Source organism: Sander vitreus, chromosome 22 (genome assembly GCF_031162955.1).
Source record: "Sander vitreus isolate 19-12246 chromosome 22, sanVit1, whole genome shotgun sequence".
NCBI classification, from domain to species: Eukaryota; Metazoa; Chordata; class Actinopteri; order Perciformes; family Percidae; genus Sander; species Sander vitreus.
In genome coordinates, this window is record NC_135876.1 from 15,635,195 (window position 1) to 15,653,506 (window position 18,312).

The 18,312-nt window shown below is 40.5% G+C and overlaps 3 protein-coding genes across 4 annotated transcripts in view; all 3 read left to right on the plus strand.

The window, feature by feature from the left end:
* map3k22 (mitogen-activated protein kinase kinase kinase 22) overlaps window positions 1–6,750 on the plus strand; it is a 40,709-nt gene extending 33,959 nt beyond the window's left edge. Inside the window, exons 14-18 of the mRNA XM_078281162.1 lie at window positions 286–434; window positions 586–717; window positions 2,242–2,371; window positions 3,641–3,818; window positions 4,617–6,750. Of these exons, the coding sequence (XP_078137288.1) occupies window positions 286–434; window positions 586–717; window positions 2,242–2,371; window positions 3,641–3,818; window positions 4,617–4,845 (818 nt within the window). The 3' untranslated portion in view covers window positions 4,846–6,750. The remainder of the gene's footprint in view (window positions 1–285; window positions 435–585; window positions 718–2,241; window positions 2,372–3,640; window positions 3,819–4,616) is intronic.
* A 1,726-nt stretch (window positions 6,751–8,476) lies between these two features.
* cry-dash (cryptochrome DASH) lies at window positions 8,477–13,836 on the plus strand. The gene is made up of 14 exons (XM_078281163.1): window positions 8,477–8,660; window positions 9,593–9,765; window positions 10,300–10,393; window positions 10,492–10,622; window positions 10,783–10,931; window positions 11,379–11,467; window positions 11,579–11,652; window positions 11,763–11,852; window positions 11,984–12,063; window positions 12,144–12,203; window positions 12,344–12,501; window positions 12,689–12,808; window positions 12,983–13,159; window positions 13,355–13,836. Exons 1-14 carry the CDS (start codon window positions 8,598–8,600, stop codon window positions 13,460–13,462), a joined length of 1,566 nt encoding a protein of 521 aa, XP_078137289.1. The 5' UTR covers window positions 8,477–8,597; the 3' UTR covers window positions 13,463–13,836.
* A 457-nt stretch (window positions 13,837–14,293) lies between these two features.
* On the plus strand, window positions 14,294–18,152 carry myd88 (MYD88 innate immune signal transduction adaptor). 2 transcript variants are annotated; one of them, XR_013503827.1, is made up of 6 exons: window positions 14,340–14,748; window positions 15,090–15,221; window positions 16,513–16,690; window positions 17,174–17,265; window positions 17,361–17,601; window positions 18,074–18,152. XR_013503827.1 is itself a non-coding variant. In XM_078280624.1 (5 exons), the coding sequence occupies exons 1-5, from the start codon at window positions 14,439–14,441 to the stop codon at window positions 17,513–17,515; spliced, it is 867 nt and encodes a 288-aa protein (XP_078136750.1). In that variant the 5' UTR covers window positions 14,294–14,438; the 3' UTR covers window positions 17,516–18,152. The 2 variants fall into 2 exon arrangements, 1 of the variants encoding a protein (XP_078136750.1); XM_078280624.1 differs by having other exon boundaries at window positions 14,294–14,748; window positions 17,361–18,152.
* Window positions 18,153–18,312: the final 160 nt, after the last annotated feature.

The following is an 18,312-nucleotide window of genomic DNA, read 5'->3' on the forward strand; positions in this document are numbered from 1 at the left end:
TAATTAGGTTTTGCCAGCTTTCTGTCTGCTGATTGTGGTTTGACTCAGATATCAGGGCTTTCCCTATCTGAGAGGGTCTGCGGTGGGGATTAGTTAACAACCCTGTGGTTGATTTTTGACGTATGGTCTTGGTGAGGTACAGTCGGGTCTTGCGGGTGGATTTTGATGCATGCTTCAGTGTTTTCTCAAATCAGTATATCACAGTAGATCTGTCTGCCTCTGGGGGCTTAGCAACCTAATGAATTATTGGTGGGTTTTCATCATGTGGTGTTCTTGTTTCTGCAGCGCCGCGGGCACCAGTCAACTGGCGACAAGGAAAGCTCCTGGGGCGCGGGGCATTCGGGGAGGTCTACCTCTGTTATGATGCCGACACAGGCCGTGAGCTGGCCGCCAAGCAGGTGCCCTTTGATACCGACTGTCAAGAAACCAGCAAGGTGAGAGAGAACATTTCACACCTGTTTGGAATAAGTCACAGACTTAGAGTATGTTAGGGCATAAAACAGTGATTTTATGATTCAAGTCTAAAAATGCTTCATATTTTAAGTGCTCTGTGCTTTCCTTAATTCAAACATTTTTTTTCTGTAGGAGGTGAATGCTCTGGAGTGTGAGATTCAGCTGCTGAAGAATCTGCATCATGAGCGGATTGTACAGTACTATGGTTGTCTTCGGGACCTTGAACAGAGGAAACTCACAATTTTTGTGGAGTTTATGCCCGGGGTGCGTATTCTGCAGGGCTTTTCATTTGAATATATAGAAACGTTTATAAGTCACAGTCATTGAAGTTAGATTGAGATACAATACAGATAAATGTCTGAGAATGTCATATTTTGAGTTGTTTTGGCTGCAGAGATAGGTACACAAACGTTTGAAGACAAACTACAAGTCAAGCCCATACTGGCCACATCTGCTAAAAAACAATTTTGAAATGTCACCAGCTGTCAACAAACCTTTTCTCAGTGGTGGATGTCAGCAGAACAGCTAAGTTTATGAGATCATTTTTTTCACTAAATGAGCGCCTTAATGAGCTGCTGTCGCCTGTGGACCCTGTCCCTGAGCCTGGTTTTAATATTTCCTGGGCATTTTTTTTCTGAGTGGCGTTGAGTGTCTTAGTCACCAGTCTGGAAATTGGAAATGTTTGTTTCACTGGAGTTTTTTGGCAGAGGCAGGAGGGTAGGTGCCAAAGCCAAGTTGGTGTGTGACTGCTCTGCACCGCTGTAGCTGACCGATAACACTTTAGTCACCCCTGGGGCGGGTGGGGGGGGGGGGGCAGGCAAGTGTCCCTCTGAGAGCCAGAGAGCTGTTGAGGTGTCTTGCTGACAGCTGAAAGCGAAGAGGGAGAAGTTTTGTTTTCATTGTGTGAGTCCTAAACTGCGTCACAGGTGTTACTGGATCAGGTCTTTGCTCCTGTGATTTCCTCACGAGGAACTGAAAACAGGAAATTAAAGGAAATGCAGGACATAGAAGGTGTTTGGATTTAAAATCATGCCGATTTCTTTCAGCACATTGTGTGTTTATATACTCAGTTTTTGTACTTTTAGCTCAGAGGACGCTTTCGCAATAAAACAAAATTAATCTGCTTCAGCTGGAAAATGTTGCAAGTATGCTTATTTTCCTTAAAGACAGACGCTGAACCATTTCATATCCATTATACACGTCCTTCCAAAGCAGATCATTTTATACCCTACAGCTGTGACAATAATATTAGTTAAAGTGCTCATATTATGCTAATTTTCAGGTTCATAATATGTTGTACTGCACATTGCTGCAGCTCCTCTTTTCACCCTGTGTGATGAGCTCTCTGTTTGAGCTACAGAGTGAGGCAACGCACTTCTATTCCATCTTTGTTGGAAGTCGCACATGCGCAGTACCTCGGTAAGGACTACTACCCAGTCGGAAGCAGAGTATTAGGTCGTGCCACGCTAGCATCTAGGCGAGCATTATAACGTGTTACAAAGTGATGCACGTTTGTCACGGAAATAAAGGCTGGACTACATTAGAGCTGTTCGGAGCAGTTTGTGAACAGTGTTTTCTGTTGGAGATGGTAAGTCCCTTTGGGGTGGACTTTGGGCTTTTTCACTTTGTAAACCTATAACGTGCACAAAAAAGATATATAACACAATAAAGGAAAAAGCCAAAAAGCATAATATGAGCACTTTAACAGCCATTAAAAAGATCATAAATGCATTTCTCAATCTTGCTGAGTTCCACTCATTCTCTCTCGCTCTCTTGCTGTCTCTCCAGGGCTCAATAAAGGACCAGCTAAAAGCCTATGGGGCCCTGACAGAGAAGGTGACGAGGAGATACACCAGGCAGATCCTCCAAGGAGTCTCCTACCTGCACAGCAACATGATTGTACACAGAGACATCAAAGGTAACCAAAACAGCAAGCTAGCGAAGGTCAGGATAGGGTTTTAATTGGATTTGTAACCAGTGAACACATACACAGGAGATGCAGACAAACTGCATAAAGTATTGCTTTATGATTCATATTGCAGCAACTTGCTGAGAAAACTCCAGGTTCATTCATTTTATTCTGGTTGACATTTCCTCATTTGGTTATTCGCCGTCTACAGAAGGAGCCTGGAAAAAATTTGCTATTTTGAACTCCCCTTTGAGATATATTAGGCTCCATGCTGGTGAAATTGGCCAGTCTAAAAATGTAACACCGGATGGAAAGGCTTTAGTTTGGCTGCCCGCAGCTTTTGGGAGTCACTGTTTCGTTCAGCCGCGGCAAAGAAGAGGGAAATATACCGTCTGGTTGGGGGGGAAAAGATAGCAGGTCTCACAGGACACAGGCAGGCCTAATGAGAAAATATATGTGGGTGGGATTTTCCACTTAAAAATGCTCTTCATGTGTAATATATGGTGTGTGTGCTCATCTCACCACACAAGAGCTCCTCTGTATGTTGTAAAAGAGCTGTCAGCACATGCGGTTTTTGGAAAGAGCTTGGCACCATAGCCGTGACATTAGACTATAAAGTTTCTGTGAATTTAATGTTGCCAAATAAAGACTTAAATGCAGTTAACAAGATTTAATGGAGACTGTCACACATTCTTACAACAAACAGGTTACAGAACCGAGAAGTTAACAGTAAAGGTCACATATTTACAGTTATAGTCACTCTCAATCTCTTCTCTGCAGCCCTCCATCTTACGCTGGGTGAGGAGAGAGTGAGTGTCGAGTGGTGTACTTTAGTCACTGATCAAACAAGTGGAGCTCCTAAAGGAAATGGGATAGACACAGCTACATGTCGGAAAATGACCAAAGAAGGAGGAGGGAAGGGTGCTGGGGTTCGATCCATGTGAAAGCAGACAGTGGATGCAATATTTAATTTTCTGATTTGTGTAAACCAATGAGGCAAAAGTGTTTGAAGAGTTGAGTCATTGTGGTATTTTTATAAAGATTTGCTAAAAGGTATACTTTGACATTTTATAAATAATTCTGCCAGTGTTCCAAGCCAGAGGAAAAGTTGACCTTCCCCCTTAGGTTGTTCAGTCAGTTGACATGCTGGCCCATGCACTTTGTAACCGCACTGTAACTACATTAATTGAACCAAAGTCAAAGTATCCCAGGATATTGACAGTCCTCGGGAGACTCTTAAATACCTCTGAGCAACCTCATTTTGTTTCGTTCCGCCAGGTGCTAATATCCTGAGAGACTCCTCGGGGAACGTGAAGCTGGGAGACTTTGGAGCCAGCAAACGTATCCAGACCATCTGCATGTCTGGTACAGGAATCAAGTCCGTCACTGGCACCCCCTACTGGATGAGCCCTGAAGTCATCAACGGGGAGGGCTATGGCCGCAAAGCTGATGTATGGTAAGGAATATGATCAGATGGAACTGTAATGAGGCCCAGAGGGGATATTAGACTGTTGTAGCACAGAAATATTTATTACAAGCACAAAAATACACTGTTGCAGTAAAATCAATAAAGTTACCTCAATAAATGGGTGGTAAAGCAATACATTGAATGGAAACAGTTGTGTTCGTGGTAAAGTAAGACCAGTTATAGTTATACACATAGCAGTCACCAAGACATGAATGCTATCTTAATTCTGTATTACAAAACAGAATTATGAATTTGTGTTGGTGAATAAATCATCACTAACACTGAAAGATATAATGTAACCTAACCCAATGCAGTAAATACCACATTTGTGAAGCGTATGTGAGATTAGATTGTCTCCCAGTGTTCTGAACCCGGGGCACTAGCACTATGACTGCTAGTACAACAACAGTTTTAATGAATATGACTATGACTACTAGACTCATCTTTTCGGTCATTGTGGTCATTTAAAAAAAAGAATGCTCTGTTGTGTAAATAATGCAGGTACAATACATGTAGCAATACTTCAGCCTTCCTTTGGTGGTATGGATTGTATGTGAGCCAATTGCTGGTGACAGTTCAGTTCAAGTTTACTGTATTACGGGGAAATAAAACCAGTTACAGCTGTAATATACATGCCGTGGCGTACAACCCCAGTTTGTACAATAAATATAAACATAAATGCATAGAAACATAACAACCCATTAATCTACTTGTTAACTAATATTTGATGCGAATGTGATTAAATTAGATGTTCTCACAATCAACCAGGATGTTGTTTGTCCTCAGGAGTGTTGCCTGCACGGTTGTGGAAATGTTGACCCAGAAACCTCCATGGGCCGAGTATGAGGCCATGGCAGCCATTTTTAAGATCGCCACCCAGCCTACAAAGCCTGTGCTTCCCGATAGTGTGTCCGACGCAGGCAGGGACTTTCTGCGGCAGGTGTTTGTGGAGGAGAAGTGGCGGCCCACTGCAGACGTTCTGCTCAGCCACCCGTTCGTCCAGGGCTGCTTCTGAGGCCGGCGGACCCCCCTCCCCTCCCCTAGCCTGTGAGGCCTCTGCGGTCCTGGGACCTCCCCTCCTCTCTGGCCCGCCCCATCCCCAGGGCCCCCCTCTCTTTCGTCACCAGACTCCAGGGCTCAGCATCACTTCAAATTCCTGCCCTGCCATCTATCACCAGTGTCTGCCTTGTCAGGACCCCTGCGTCTCTCACCAACTAGCACAACCTGGATTACTCACGGAGAGGCCAGGTTGACTGCTGTCAGACCTCCAGAGTCCTCCAAGGCGTCGCAGTGTATTGCCTCAGGAGGGGACTCGCGAGAAAGCACTTAGCAGTCTCACAAGCTGCAGACTGCTGTCCTTTTAACAAGAGCAGGAAAAGTGACCCAAGTTAGAGAGCAGTGGCGTCTCAAGCTTTCTGGGTCTTTACTCTCATTTTCTGTCACAGGACAGTGTCCAGGTTTGGCCAGACGCCATGTAAGCGTGACTGACTGGTGACATTGATCACATCGGATAGTACTGTAAGTAACTCATCAGTCTCAGTTAGCTGTGTGTGAAATTAAGATGGTAAAATATTTTTATATGACATACAATAACACATACAAAGTCATCTTAGCCGATGAGTTTTCTATTGTCACTTAAAAAATGTAAATGAATTTTTGTCAACGCCTTACAATAAGAATTTGTAAGTAAGAATGTCTTTTTTTAAACATCTTAGAGGGTTGCATTACCCTACTTTCATGGCACTCAGAACCCCATTTAGAAGGACTGTCAACATTGCACTTTTGATATCATGCATTGAAACATTTCCAACATGCAGGATAATCAACTGAGGAGATATTTTTCTATTTTTTTTTTTTTATCATTTTGTATGGAGAATTGTGTAAAGAAAAAAAGAACCAAACTTTTGCATCATTGTGCAATGTCTATTAAGCAATACCAACACTACTGTTGGAGTCTGTGACAGCCATTCCAGCTTCCCATGCAGTGAGCCTCGACTCCATTGAAAAAAGTGGCCAAAGAAAAGTTGCAGAAACTTTAGGCTAAGTTCATGTGCAGTATTAGTCATGTTGGATTGTTTTGTCACCTTAGAGCCCTATAGCCTTTTCCATGTTACGGCAGCTTCGTGCACAGACCAAATCAGATGCGTTGACGTCACATTGTGTGTTGAGTATGAAAAGATGTGAAGTTCGATTGAATTATGCGTCTCTTTTACGTTTTTGTTTTAACTTCAGTATGAATCCAGTCACCCCATGCCTTTACTTTGCTTTCCACACTATATAAATGGGTCACTTAATGGCCACTTGACAGCACACTTTGCTCTGAGTGATGTCATTTGAGATCATATTACAAGTCGCCATAAAGGGTCAAGTTGGAAATATGTAGCTAAATGCTGTATTCTATAAAATGGAGGTGAGATAAAACTTTAACTGGGGAGATTGAAGTTGGAGGTGTAGTGGCTAGCTGTAATACAGTGGCACTTAAAGATTGTTCAAATCTGTTGTGGACCCTTGTCAGTGCCTTATCTGAATCTGCTTATAAACACAAATGTTCACTGCCAAAGCAGAAAGCTTCTTAATAAGGTGAGCAGCTGTTCAGTAGAGAGCACACACAGGATTTGCTGAAGTTCTTTTATATGAAAAAATAAAGATTATACTGTAAATACATATTGTTCTGCACTTTTGTAGGAAATTTCTTTACATTATATACAAATCTATTTGATGAAATAGCTCGTTATACAGTAGATTGTACTGTGATGTATGATTGTCTCTTTGAGAGCTGGTAGACAATATGAAAAGACTGGGAGGCTTTCGATTGGGACAGAGTTTGTTTTGTCTTAAGTGACAAAGCTTTGAAACATGAAATGTATCAAGTCATTGATCTTTTGTACATTTAACTTAATAAATCCAAGGTCTAAAACTATTTTCTTCTGTTATTTAGATTTTCTTATGTTGTTTTGTGATCACACTGCCCTTGATTGTGTATCAAAAGAATGAGTTACTCTAGTTTTTTTTTTTCTATGGAGCTAATTATTTTGCACTACATCGTGTTACAGCTGACAATGAGGACAAAGAGAGAGAAGTTACCACACATGCTTCAAAATGTATAAGTATTTTATAACTTAATGGATATATTTTGAATCCATCCTCTTTCACAATCATGTTTTCCTTTTGTTTCATGTGGACAACTTAATTGATAAATGGATTGCATTTTTATTCATGATAAAAAAAAAAGGTCAACATATGAACCAACTTTAAAACAAGACTAGGTGTAAACCTCCACTGTGTTCTTTGTTCTTTGACTTCAGTCTGAGTTCAATCTGAAGATGAGTCTGAATATTTACAGCTTTTACAAATGATACGTAAAACATATGTTTTAATTTTCATTGAATATATGCATTGAATGTGGGAGAAACCGGATCACTCGGTGTAAACCCGTACATATCACTGAGGTGGCCCTGAGAGTTTGGAGGGCAGAGGTCAGCTGGGATGGAAGAAATGGTAGCTTGGGTGTGAGGCACGACTGGAGCTCTTTACTGAAATATGTTTTGTTTTTTAATGTTGATGAACCAGCGTTTATATTCACTGAATGTGGGAATAACACTCGAAGCACCCGGCGAAAACCCTTACACAGTAGACCCACACCACATTTCAGTTACATAACACCAACCCTATACTGTATGTTTGCAGGTAGGCCTTGTGGAGAAGAGCCTGCAGTTGGTGCTAAAACGCTTGTTGGGGTCAATAGAGATTGTCCAGTCAATAGCTCTGAACAAATCCAACCCCAGCACACCTTCACGTATACTAGCCACTATGAGGGAAACCGAAAGAGACCTTGAGCCACAGGTAACAGTGGCTTGTAAAAGTCCAAGCAAGGGGATCTCTTCATTTGCTCCACCATACAGAATTTGATTGTATACTATGAGGAGGCTAAGGGAGAAGTGTTGGTTGTACAAAGCCTCTGGTATCAAGGTGATTAAGCAGCCAGTATCCACATTTAGGACACAGTCTGCAGCGTTTAATGAAGCACAAACACTGCTGGAGCCACAACAGTGCATTGTACATATTTGTCATGTAGGAATAAGAGTCTGCATTTGTTACAGAAGAGCCAAAATGAAGATTTCACAAAACGCATCAATAAATATAATATTTTCCTTGTGGAACAAAAAGCATTTTAAGTGAGCTGCACATTCAGCATCGTCGACTGGGTAGGCCTACTTGTTTCAGGAAACTTTTGCAAAATGGGATCTACATCATTAAAACTGATCATCAATTTATAACCAAATGCATACATTCAGAACTTTTTCAATTTAGAGATTTTCCTGAGTAAAAGTCCCACTTTTCTACCTTTTAAAATGACTTCAAATCTGAAACTTGAGGTGCTAAGTCATTCATCCGTAATTCCAGACAATGAATGACTATTTGAATTCAGGACATCTCTGACTATACTGACAATGTTTTACTGTATCAGTTCGGAGATTTTACCAAGTAAAAGTCCCACATTTCTACATTTACATTTGTGAAACAACAGGTGCTGAAAAAAGGCAGTGCTCCAATTCATGACAACATCTTCGGTAAACTGAGAAAAGAACGGTTCTTTCAGAAAGCGATTCGGATCTTTTTGTTCACCCAAAAGATTCGTTTGTTTGAACGACTCATTAGCGAATGACATAACACTGGCAGCCAGGCACTGGGGACCGACAGACGCTGCTCTCTGATACGTAGCAGATAAACTATTGCTGCTAGCTAGCTATATTGAAAACTACAAGTATGTCTACCTCCCGCATAATCATATGTTTACTAAGAAACGACTTGCGTCTCCACGACAACGAGGTAAGACAATCTGTTATGAGTCCATATGACGTTAGTCGTCTTTCAACTTCAGAGCAACTGTTTAACTTAACGTTACACGTAAACGTGCCTGTTGCACGTTATTTGCCTGTTGCACGTTATGTGCCTGACGTGTAGTATTTCCTTTGTTACCGTCTTTACGAGAACATTTTGAGCTTATTATGTAGTGTGTTTGGCACTAGCATTAAGCTAGTTTCGCCCAGCAAAAACAATGTTACTTCCGGCTTTTCATCTTCGACAATAAAAGCCTCTTCAAAATTAAATGACCAGACATTTTTAATTCATCACAAAAACTGCACGAATGACATGTCAAAATATTCTACATAACCTGCCTTTCGTCCCCACCTTGTAATTTCATGTATATCGTGGTTGTAAGACAAAGGCTCCTCAAGTCAGCAATACTGGAAAATGGATAACGATACATCATGTAGCTAGCTAGCTACGACTTCAGGTTTCATTTTTCAAAATAAAAGACGGGATTTTCCAAATGTTGCACATGAACATGCATTGGCATACTTTTAGTGTCCCTTAAACATAAAATTTGATTTCAGGTTATGTGCTTTCAACAATAGCTGGCATGGTTTAGTTTTAGGTATAAGCTATGTGCAGTTTAGCTAGTGTCCCAAATTCCCCATACAATGTACTTAATTAATTGCTGCTAAACCACCTGTGCTACCCTACCCTTAACCCTAACCTTAACCTGTCTCAAATAAGACCCTCATCATTTGGGACACTCCGTTTTTGGAAAATAATTTGTGACACTAAACTGCACGTAAGCCTTAGTTTTATACGATAGCAGTGCACTCACAGAAGTAGTTTAGCAGTTTGGTCATAGTATTAAATATACTATTTTTAAATAGTCATAACTTTTCCTAAGAGATGATGGTATAACCCATACTTTGTACTACATGCAGCTTTTCCACTGGGCTCAAAGAAATGCAGAATACATTGTCCCACTGTACTGCTTCGACCCTAGACATTATGTGGGAACGTACAACTACAACCTACCAAAGACTGGTCCTTTCCGCTTGCGCTTCTTACTGGAGAGTATCAGGGACCTCAGAAACACGTTGCTCAACAAGGGCAGGTAACTAGACAGCTGTTTACTTGTTTTACTGTGTATGATCTCAATTTGTCTTCTTCTGCTTTATTTAACTTGCTGACCTTTCCCACAGTTTAGCACTGTCTTTGTTTATTTATTTATTTCAGGTTTATTCAACAGGGACAATGCACACTAATAATACATATAAAAATGTAAAATGTGCCAGAATTAGCCAAAAGGCTATTTTACATCTGCTGTCCCTGGACAGTAATAGCATCAAAGACCCATAATGTGTTTGCAATGTTTAAATCTGATTGTGACCGTATGTACCCTGTTATTGTTACACGAACACTCTGCTTTTTAGGATTTAATTGATAAAGATGTAACAGGATCAGGACACACCTGAGCTTATAGAGGGTTATGTTTATGTTAACATGGGTGCTGGACACACTGTTCCCATCATGTTTTTTTTTGTTCAGCGAGGGGGAAGTTACTAGCTCTCTACCCAGGATGCAGCTTGTCTGGCATGGTGTTGACTGTGTGTGTGTGTGTGTGTGTGTGTGTGTGTGTGTGTGACAGCAACCTTGTGGTGAGACAGGGTAAGCCAGAGGAGGTAGTTGCCGAACTCCTCAAGCAACTGGGCTCTGTCAGCACTGTGACTTTCCATGAAGAGGTAGTTTTGAACAGTCTCCCTCTTATTGTAATTATCACGACTTTACATTACACCGTCTGGTGATTTTACAGTTTTTCATTCATGCGCTCATGTTCCAGGTAACTTCGGAAGAACTTAATGTCGAGAAACGAGTGAAGGATGTCTGTTCACAGATGAAGGTCAAAGTTCACACCTGCTGGGGGTCTACACTGTACCACAGAGAGGATCTTCCATTTCACCACATATCCAGGTGAAAGAGGATATGGCTTGCCTGGGACAAAGCCCCCAAGTCCGGCTTAACGTCCTGTTTTGATTCTGGCAATTTTATGAGAGATTATTATATAAATTAATTCTCTTATGAGAGAAGTAATTTTTCGAATATCTTGTAACATTTCCTCCTGGTTTGTTAGGCTGCCTGATGTTTACACTCAGTTCAGGAAAGCAGCGGAGACCCAGAGCAGGGTGAGGCCTCTGTTCCCAACCCCCGAGCAGTTAAAGCCTCTCCCCCAAGGGCTGGAGGAGGGAGCCATTCCTACAGCAGAGGACCTGGAACAGACAGGTACAAAATTCTAATGTCTTATCTGCTCAATCCAAATGCTTTAATTCAAACTGTATGAGTCATACATTATATCTTGCACTTCCCCTTTGTGTCTTTATTTTCTGTGAATTTGTATCACCAAGACAAATTCCTGTACATTTATTTTATACACTCATTAAATTAACTTTTGTGTGTACATGCTACTGGCAATAAGAAAGCACAAATAGTTCATTTTATGCAGTGCCTCTATTAAATAAATCCACACTGCTGCTACTTTCAGAATTCAATAGGCAGGCTGCTGAGCACAGATTTCCTCATTAAGTGCCGGTGAGCGAGCAGACGGGCTCGAATTCCATGTATATGATTTAAGCTTTTACGATTATGTGCGTCTTAATGCACATCAGGGAGTGTTCAACATGTATGAAATCAGTCGGATGCTGAAATGCGTCTCTTGTCTTATTCCTCTAGAGCCTGTGGCTGATCCTCGCTCAGCATTTCCCTGCAGTGGTGGTGAAAGTCAAGCTCTGGCCAGACTCAAACACTATTTCTGGGACACTGTGAGTACAATTCCCATTACAAACAGGCACTAATGGCTGCTTATAAAACTCATATTTATATTATCTACTATGTACTATATATGTAATAAATATATGTTGTCTGTTTTGTAGGATGCAGTTGCAACTTACAAGGAGACTCGTAATGGCTTGACTGGTGTGGATTATTCCACTAAATTTGCACCTTGGTAAGTGTTATTGTATTATTTCCTCTGCTGAATGCCTACTTACTAGAGTTTAATGTTCCATTTCTTAGAAATATATCTATATATAACGGTGCTCCTCTGGCATTCTGCAGGCTGGCGGTGGGTTGCATTTCACCCAGGTATATTTATCATCAGATCCAGCAGTATGAGAGGAAGCGAACAGCCAATCAGAGCACATACTGGTGAGTCTGGAGTTAGAAAGGACTGGAATACTTAGCTGAGTGAGATACAAAACAATAAAATCTATTCTATCATTCTATCACCACTATTTAGTCACAAATAATACAAATTTGTTTTCACTGCTTTCTATCAGGGTCATATTTGAACTTTTGTGGAGGGATTACTTTAAGTTTGTAGGCGTCAAGTACGGAAACAGATTGTTTCAAATCAAAGGTAAAATGAGCTCAAGTTTTCAACAGATTTTTTTTAACACTCTATAAAGGAATGTAATGCTCATGGTAATTTTATCTTAGGACTTCAGGACAAATCTGTTCCATGGAAAAAGGACATGAAGCTTTTCAATGCATGGAAAGGTTTGTTCCATTTTCCCTTTTTTGTTTGCATTGTTCCTTAATAAAAAAAAAATCAATTAGTGTCTTGAAAGATGTGCATTGAAAGTGTATGTATAACATATGTATCAGTAGCTGAAAATAAATATCATTTGTAACTACAGAGGGACAAACAGGAGTGCCCTTCGTGGATGCCAACATGAGAGAGTTGGCAATGACGGGCTTTATGTCCAACAGGGGGCGGCAAAATGTTGCTAGCTTCCTCACAAAAGACCTGGGCCTCGATTGGAGGATGGGAGCTGAGTGGTTTGAATACCTTCTGGTAAGTAGGTTTTAAATCAGTTTTTTAACTTTTTTTTAAGGACATAATTAATTGTGTAATAAATGGATTATTGAGATATGGAATAATTAGTTTTTTAAGTACTTAGCTTGTGATGATACTCACAAGTGCCTTGCCCTCATATTATTTATAATAATATTATTAATATATATTTAATTTTCCTCTAAAGATTGACCATGATGTCTGCAGCAACTATGGCAACTGGCTATACAGCGCTGGCATAGGAAATGACCCCAGAGAGAACAGGAAGTTCAACATGATCAAGCAAGGCCTCGACTACGACAATGATGTATGTTTGAGAAGAAGCAAGAATCGTTACAGTAGTTTCATTTCCCTTTTGTTTGGAGCGTGGCATTGTTTGCTGTCACATGATGGTGATGAAACCAGGAAAATGTGAAGAAAGCTGTAATTTCAGTCACTGCGTTGAGTCTTTTTTTTTTGGTTACCCATGCATCTGTTTTAGGGTGACTATGTGCGGCTGTGGGTGCCTGAGCTGCAGGGGATCAGGGGAGCTGACGTGCACACGCCCTGGACCCTCAGCACTGCTTCGCTGTCACATGCTCATGTGTCCCTTGGTGAGACCTACCCCGCCCCCATCGTCACAGCGCCTGAATGGAGCAGACACATTAACAACAAACCGGTGGGTGTTTGAGAGAAAGGGAAGTGGATAGTATTAGGTGCTGCTGCTGTGATACCTTTTCTATCCTTTTTTTTTTTTGTTTGCTTCGTTCACCACTAGCAAACAATAATATTTAATAGTTTTAACTTGAAAGAGACAATGTTGCCTCACTGTCTTTTAAACCATTAAAGTAACTGTTTGATTCCTTTTCCCCAGAGTGGCACAGGGCCTTCACCAAGAGGAAAGAAAGGCCCATCTCAGACCCCCAAACAACATCGGGACAGAGGCATAGATTTCTATTTCTCCAGAAGCAAAAACCTGTGATCTTCCTGAAAACAAACACTGAACGTGTGGATGGAAGCTCCTGTGATGCACATTTTACTGTTTGCTGTAAAATCTGTGTCGTATTGATTCAGGGAAGTTGTCTGATTAGGATTTGAGGCAATACTCAAGCTTGAATACTTGAAGTTGTCTGATCTCCACATCAGTTCTCGTGAGTAATAGCCCTCATTAAGCGCCTTTTATGGACTTGTTTCCTCTTAGACTGCAGCAACAATGAAAGTCACACTGGGGTTTTCAGTTTTGATGCAGTGAATAAGCTGTCTGCTGATGTTTTTGTGCAAATTGTTTTTCTTTGCAATCTCCTTCCGAGAGGTTGCCTATTTGTGGCAGTTACAAAATAAAAATGGCAAATTGAATTGTATTTTTGTTGTGTGATTTTGTTATGCAATGCAGTGAATTGCACCTTTTGCATTAGACTGAATCTTGACATCCTGATTTCAGTTTTATATTAAATATTATCAAAGAAAGGAGGTAGAGCCAAGCTTTCAGGGACAGTTGGGAGTGTAGGCAAGAAAAGGGAACAGAAAGTCAATTATTTTTCCGCCATGTATTTATGTAATGACCGCTGCTGCAAGCCTTCACTCATCAATAAAAAATAAGTCTGTTTCTTTCCAAACAAACCGATAATGCCAGTACAATAACAACTATAGTCTTGTGGAAATACGCTTTTTGTGCAATGGTGTGTGTGTGTGTGTGTGTGTGTGTGTGTGTGTGTGTGTGTGTGTGTGTGTGTGTGTGTGTGTGTGTGTGTGTGTGTGTGTAAACACACACCATCTCCACTCCTCCCCTCTTCCCCCTTGTGACGCAGCATTTACCACAGCACTTCCTGGTTCTGTTATCAGGTAGGCTGTGTGGGCCACCAGATATTACTTGCTACTTCGTATCACGCTGCCTTCCGTTACAATGTTTGCCGTTTTGTGTTTTACCTAAAGCCTGTCGTCTCCGGAAACTTTCGAACATGGCTTGTGTCGATTCAGAAGTTGACTTGATGACGATTCCTCTCATTGCACTGAATGTGACTGTGAGGAAAAAGTTGGCTCTGTACCTGAACCCCAAGAACACAGTGGCCGCGGACTGGATGGCTGTTGCAGAGGCCATGGGCTTCAATTATCTGGAAATAAAGAACCACGAAACGTCACAAAGCCCCACTAAAACGGTCCTGGAGAACTGGCACGCCCGCGACTCCGATGCGACGGTGGGGAAGCTGCTGTCAATCCTGTCCGAGGTGGATAGAAGTGACATTGTGAAGGATCTTCGTCCTTTCATAGGTGCGTTGGTGTCAGTTCGATTTAGTTTTTAGATGCTTATCTCATTAATACAAACACATACCACGTACTAACTTACAGCGAAAGTATATTTTCATCGCCCGTCCTGTCCCTGTAGGCCTACTTCAGGAAATTAATCACATCCTGAATTCCCATATTGCAAAAAGTATTCTGCACATGTTTCTGATGTCCTGTGCTGAACATACAATTCCATTTCAGCTACAAATTTGTGCTTAAAATAAATTCCAGATAGGCCAGTTCACTTTCTATACATTTCTGGTAATCTACATCTCCCCTACCTTTCTTGATGTGTTGTTTGCACATGTACATCTTTTGTGTACCAGATGAGGATGTCAGGAAGTATTGTGAGAGTCTGAGGAAGAAGGCTGAGCCCCCACTTCAGGTCCCGGAGGTGGACAGCTGTTTCCCACGCACCCCAGAGAGAGTTGGTATCACCCTGGAGGATGACCCTGACGGTCAGTATTTGTATAGGCTTCATTTTTGTTTTCATCAAGAAAAACTAATCCACACACCAAACGCATACTTTACACGATTCAGCAACTAATCATTGCTTCTCTAAACAAGTTGTATGGCATTGTTGCCACAGTAGTGCTCCTTTTAAGGTAACATAGTACCTTCAAATCCAGGATGTAACCTTTTATTCTGGTCAGACATAATAAGCAGTGGTAAAAATGAACTAAGTACATTTACAAAATTACTGTACTTAATAATTCTGAATGAATACTGAATACAACTTATACAACAAGGTATTCATACTTTACTTGCGTATTTCTAGTCTGCTCTACGTTGTTGTAATATTGTATTTTTATTTTCATTTATCTGACCACTGTAGTTATGGGTTCTTTGCAGATTAACTTTTCACACGCAAAATATATATTCAGAAAAAAGTGAAATAAAACATGATGAATTACCCGTATATATAATTAGCTGCACCCTAATAATAATCCAATCATGTGTAAGTGGTGTCTTTTCCTGTTTTTTAAAGGCTGCATTGCTGTAAAGTGATGTAATTTCCTGAATTTACCAGACTGTTCTAGCTGTTTTTATTATTTGCCTTTACTCACTTTATATATATATATATATATATATATATATATATATATATCTCCACATTACTGATGAGTATTTGTCAAAAATCTCATTGTGTAAATATTTAGTGAAAGCGCCAGTAGTCAACCCTACAGTATCGATATTGAGGTGTTTGGTCCGAAATATTGTGATATTTGATTTTCTCCATATCGCCCAGCTCTAATTATAACACTCTGAATTGGGCCATTTTGTATAATGAGTACGTTTAAGGTCTTTTTGTCGTTAAAACTATAACATAAGGAGGTAACACAATGGTGAAAAATAGCTTTTTCTGTTGTTTAACAATTCCATGCTGCCTGTCATGTTCTCCAGACAAACCCCCTAAATGTCATGTGATGGCAAAAATATCATAAATATGCGATAACTTATGTATTTTGCTAAAGTCAGACTTGAGATAGTGATAGCAGCGTTATCGCACAGGAAAAGCTCCAACTTGTGTCCTAATCTGACAACACATCTGACTCATATCCCACTTCACTCATGCTGCACTACTGCACCGCTCAGTGCACACAGCACAGTCTTCTGGTTTCCTGATCATGCTCATGTTTTGCTTCTGTGGAATTTTTATATATATATATCTCTATCTATCTATCCATCTATCCATCTATCCATCTATCCATCCATCCATCTATCTATCTATCTATCTATCTATCCAAGGTGCTCCTGAGCGGTTTGATGCCTTCATCTGCTACTGCCAGAGCGACTTTGAGTTTGTCCATGAGATGATTCGCGAGCTGGAACAGACTGAGTACAAGCTGAAGCTGTGCGTGTTCGACAGAGATGTCCTCCCCGGCTCCTGTGTATGGACCATCACTAGTGAACTCATAGAGAAGAGGTGAGATATTGACACTGCAACTAACCATGTCCAGGACTATTCTGTTGATTTGGCCAGTACAAAAAACAGGGCAGCCAAAGGATGGATGGGTGGAGTTATGAGGTTTTGTCGACAGTTTGAAGATCTAATGGACTTACAATATTTAGTCACAAGCTCTTTTTAATACTTGTAATTGGTTAAATATTTTTAAAACCCACTGACTGACGTAAAGGGTGACCAATAGAAAAAAAAAAGAAGGGAAAATCTGGAGTCATGAGGTTTCCACCCACCAGTGACCACATTCTACTCTCTGTGGCTCTATTAATCTCTTGTCTGGCGAAAAGAAAATTGAAAGTTCACAGATGCAGGAAGCTAAACTTTCCTAATTACAGTTCAATTTTCAATGTAGATTTAGAATGCCAACTGAGAGCAATAAATTAAAGTGTTCTGTCCTAAAATGTCCCTCATTTCTATATTCACTATAATATGTAACCATCTGTGCAGGTGTAAGAGGATGGTGGTGGTGATTTCTGATGAATACCTTGAAAGCGATGCCTGTGACTTTCAGACCAAGTTTGCTCTCAGCCTGTGTCCCGGTAAGTTACATTTTTGTTATGTTAAACAGCTTCCTTTTTCTGACATATGCCTGTGCATGCTTGTAACTTACCTTTTATTATTTCTGCTGTTTCAGGAGCTCGAAATAAACGGCTTATTCCAGTAAAGTACAAGTCAATGGCAAAACCGTTCCCCAGCATTTTGCGCTTCCTTACCATATGTGACTACACCCGGCCTCCCACACAGGCCTGGTTTTGGGTACGGCTGGCCAAAGCTCTCTCTCTGCCATAATTTTGGTCCAGGCAGTTCATTGTTTTTTGTTTTTTTTCATTCCATCAAAGGCGATGTTGGACAATGACCAAACATCACAGGTTAAAGTATGTGCTATTGCTGTGATCTATGTCCTTGTGGCTTCTGAACACACTTATTATTTACTGTGTGTATAAAGTATATATTATAGTGTTACTATTTGTGTTTCCAAGATGACATAGTGATTTTTGTATATTATCATTATGAAACTCAAGCTGCAGAAGGATACCAAATATCAGCAAAGTTCTCACTGCACACAGCCATAATTATGTTTCAAAAATAACATAAGTTGTACCTGCAGCTGTTTTGTATTTATGCAAGGTATAGTGGCGAGGAGGATGTGTTCGTATTGGGGGTAGCATGTACTAAATGCTGTGTAAAAGCTCTTTTTTTTTTTTTTGCGCTGGCCACTTCCTCTTATGAGTCAACCTCTAGATGAGATTGGAGCGCAAGAGGAAGAGATATTGTGATTCTTACACTTGTTAAATTTGACTGACTGCTGACACCTGCCTTTCTCTCTCACTTTCTCTTTGTCACCAGGATTTCTCTACATTTTGTACTTTTGATATGGTCTCTTTTGAACAGTTTAATAAAATGAATTTATTTTACCTTGAATAAATGGTCTGAATTATATTTCCTCAAAATAAATTAAACACATTTTTCAAGGGCAGTTTCCTTTTTCTTAAAAAGCATTTGTAGTCATGAAAGCACAATATGGTCTGATGTTCTCCAGCATGTGTCGCCATTGGGCAAGTCCTGCATGTTATAAAATTAACCAA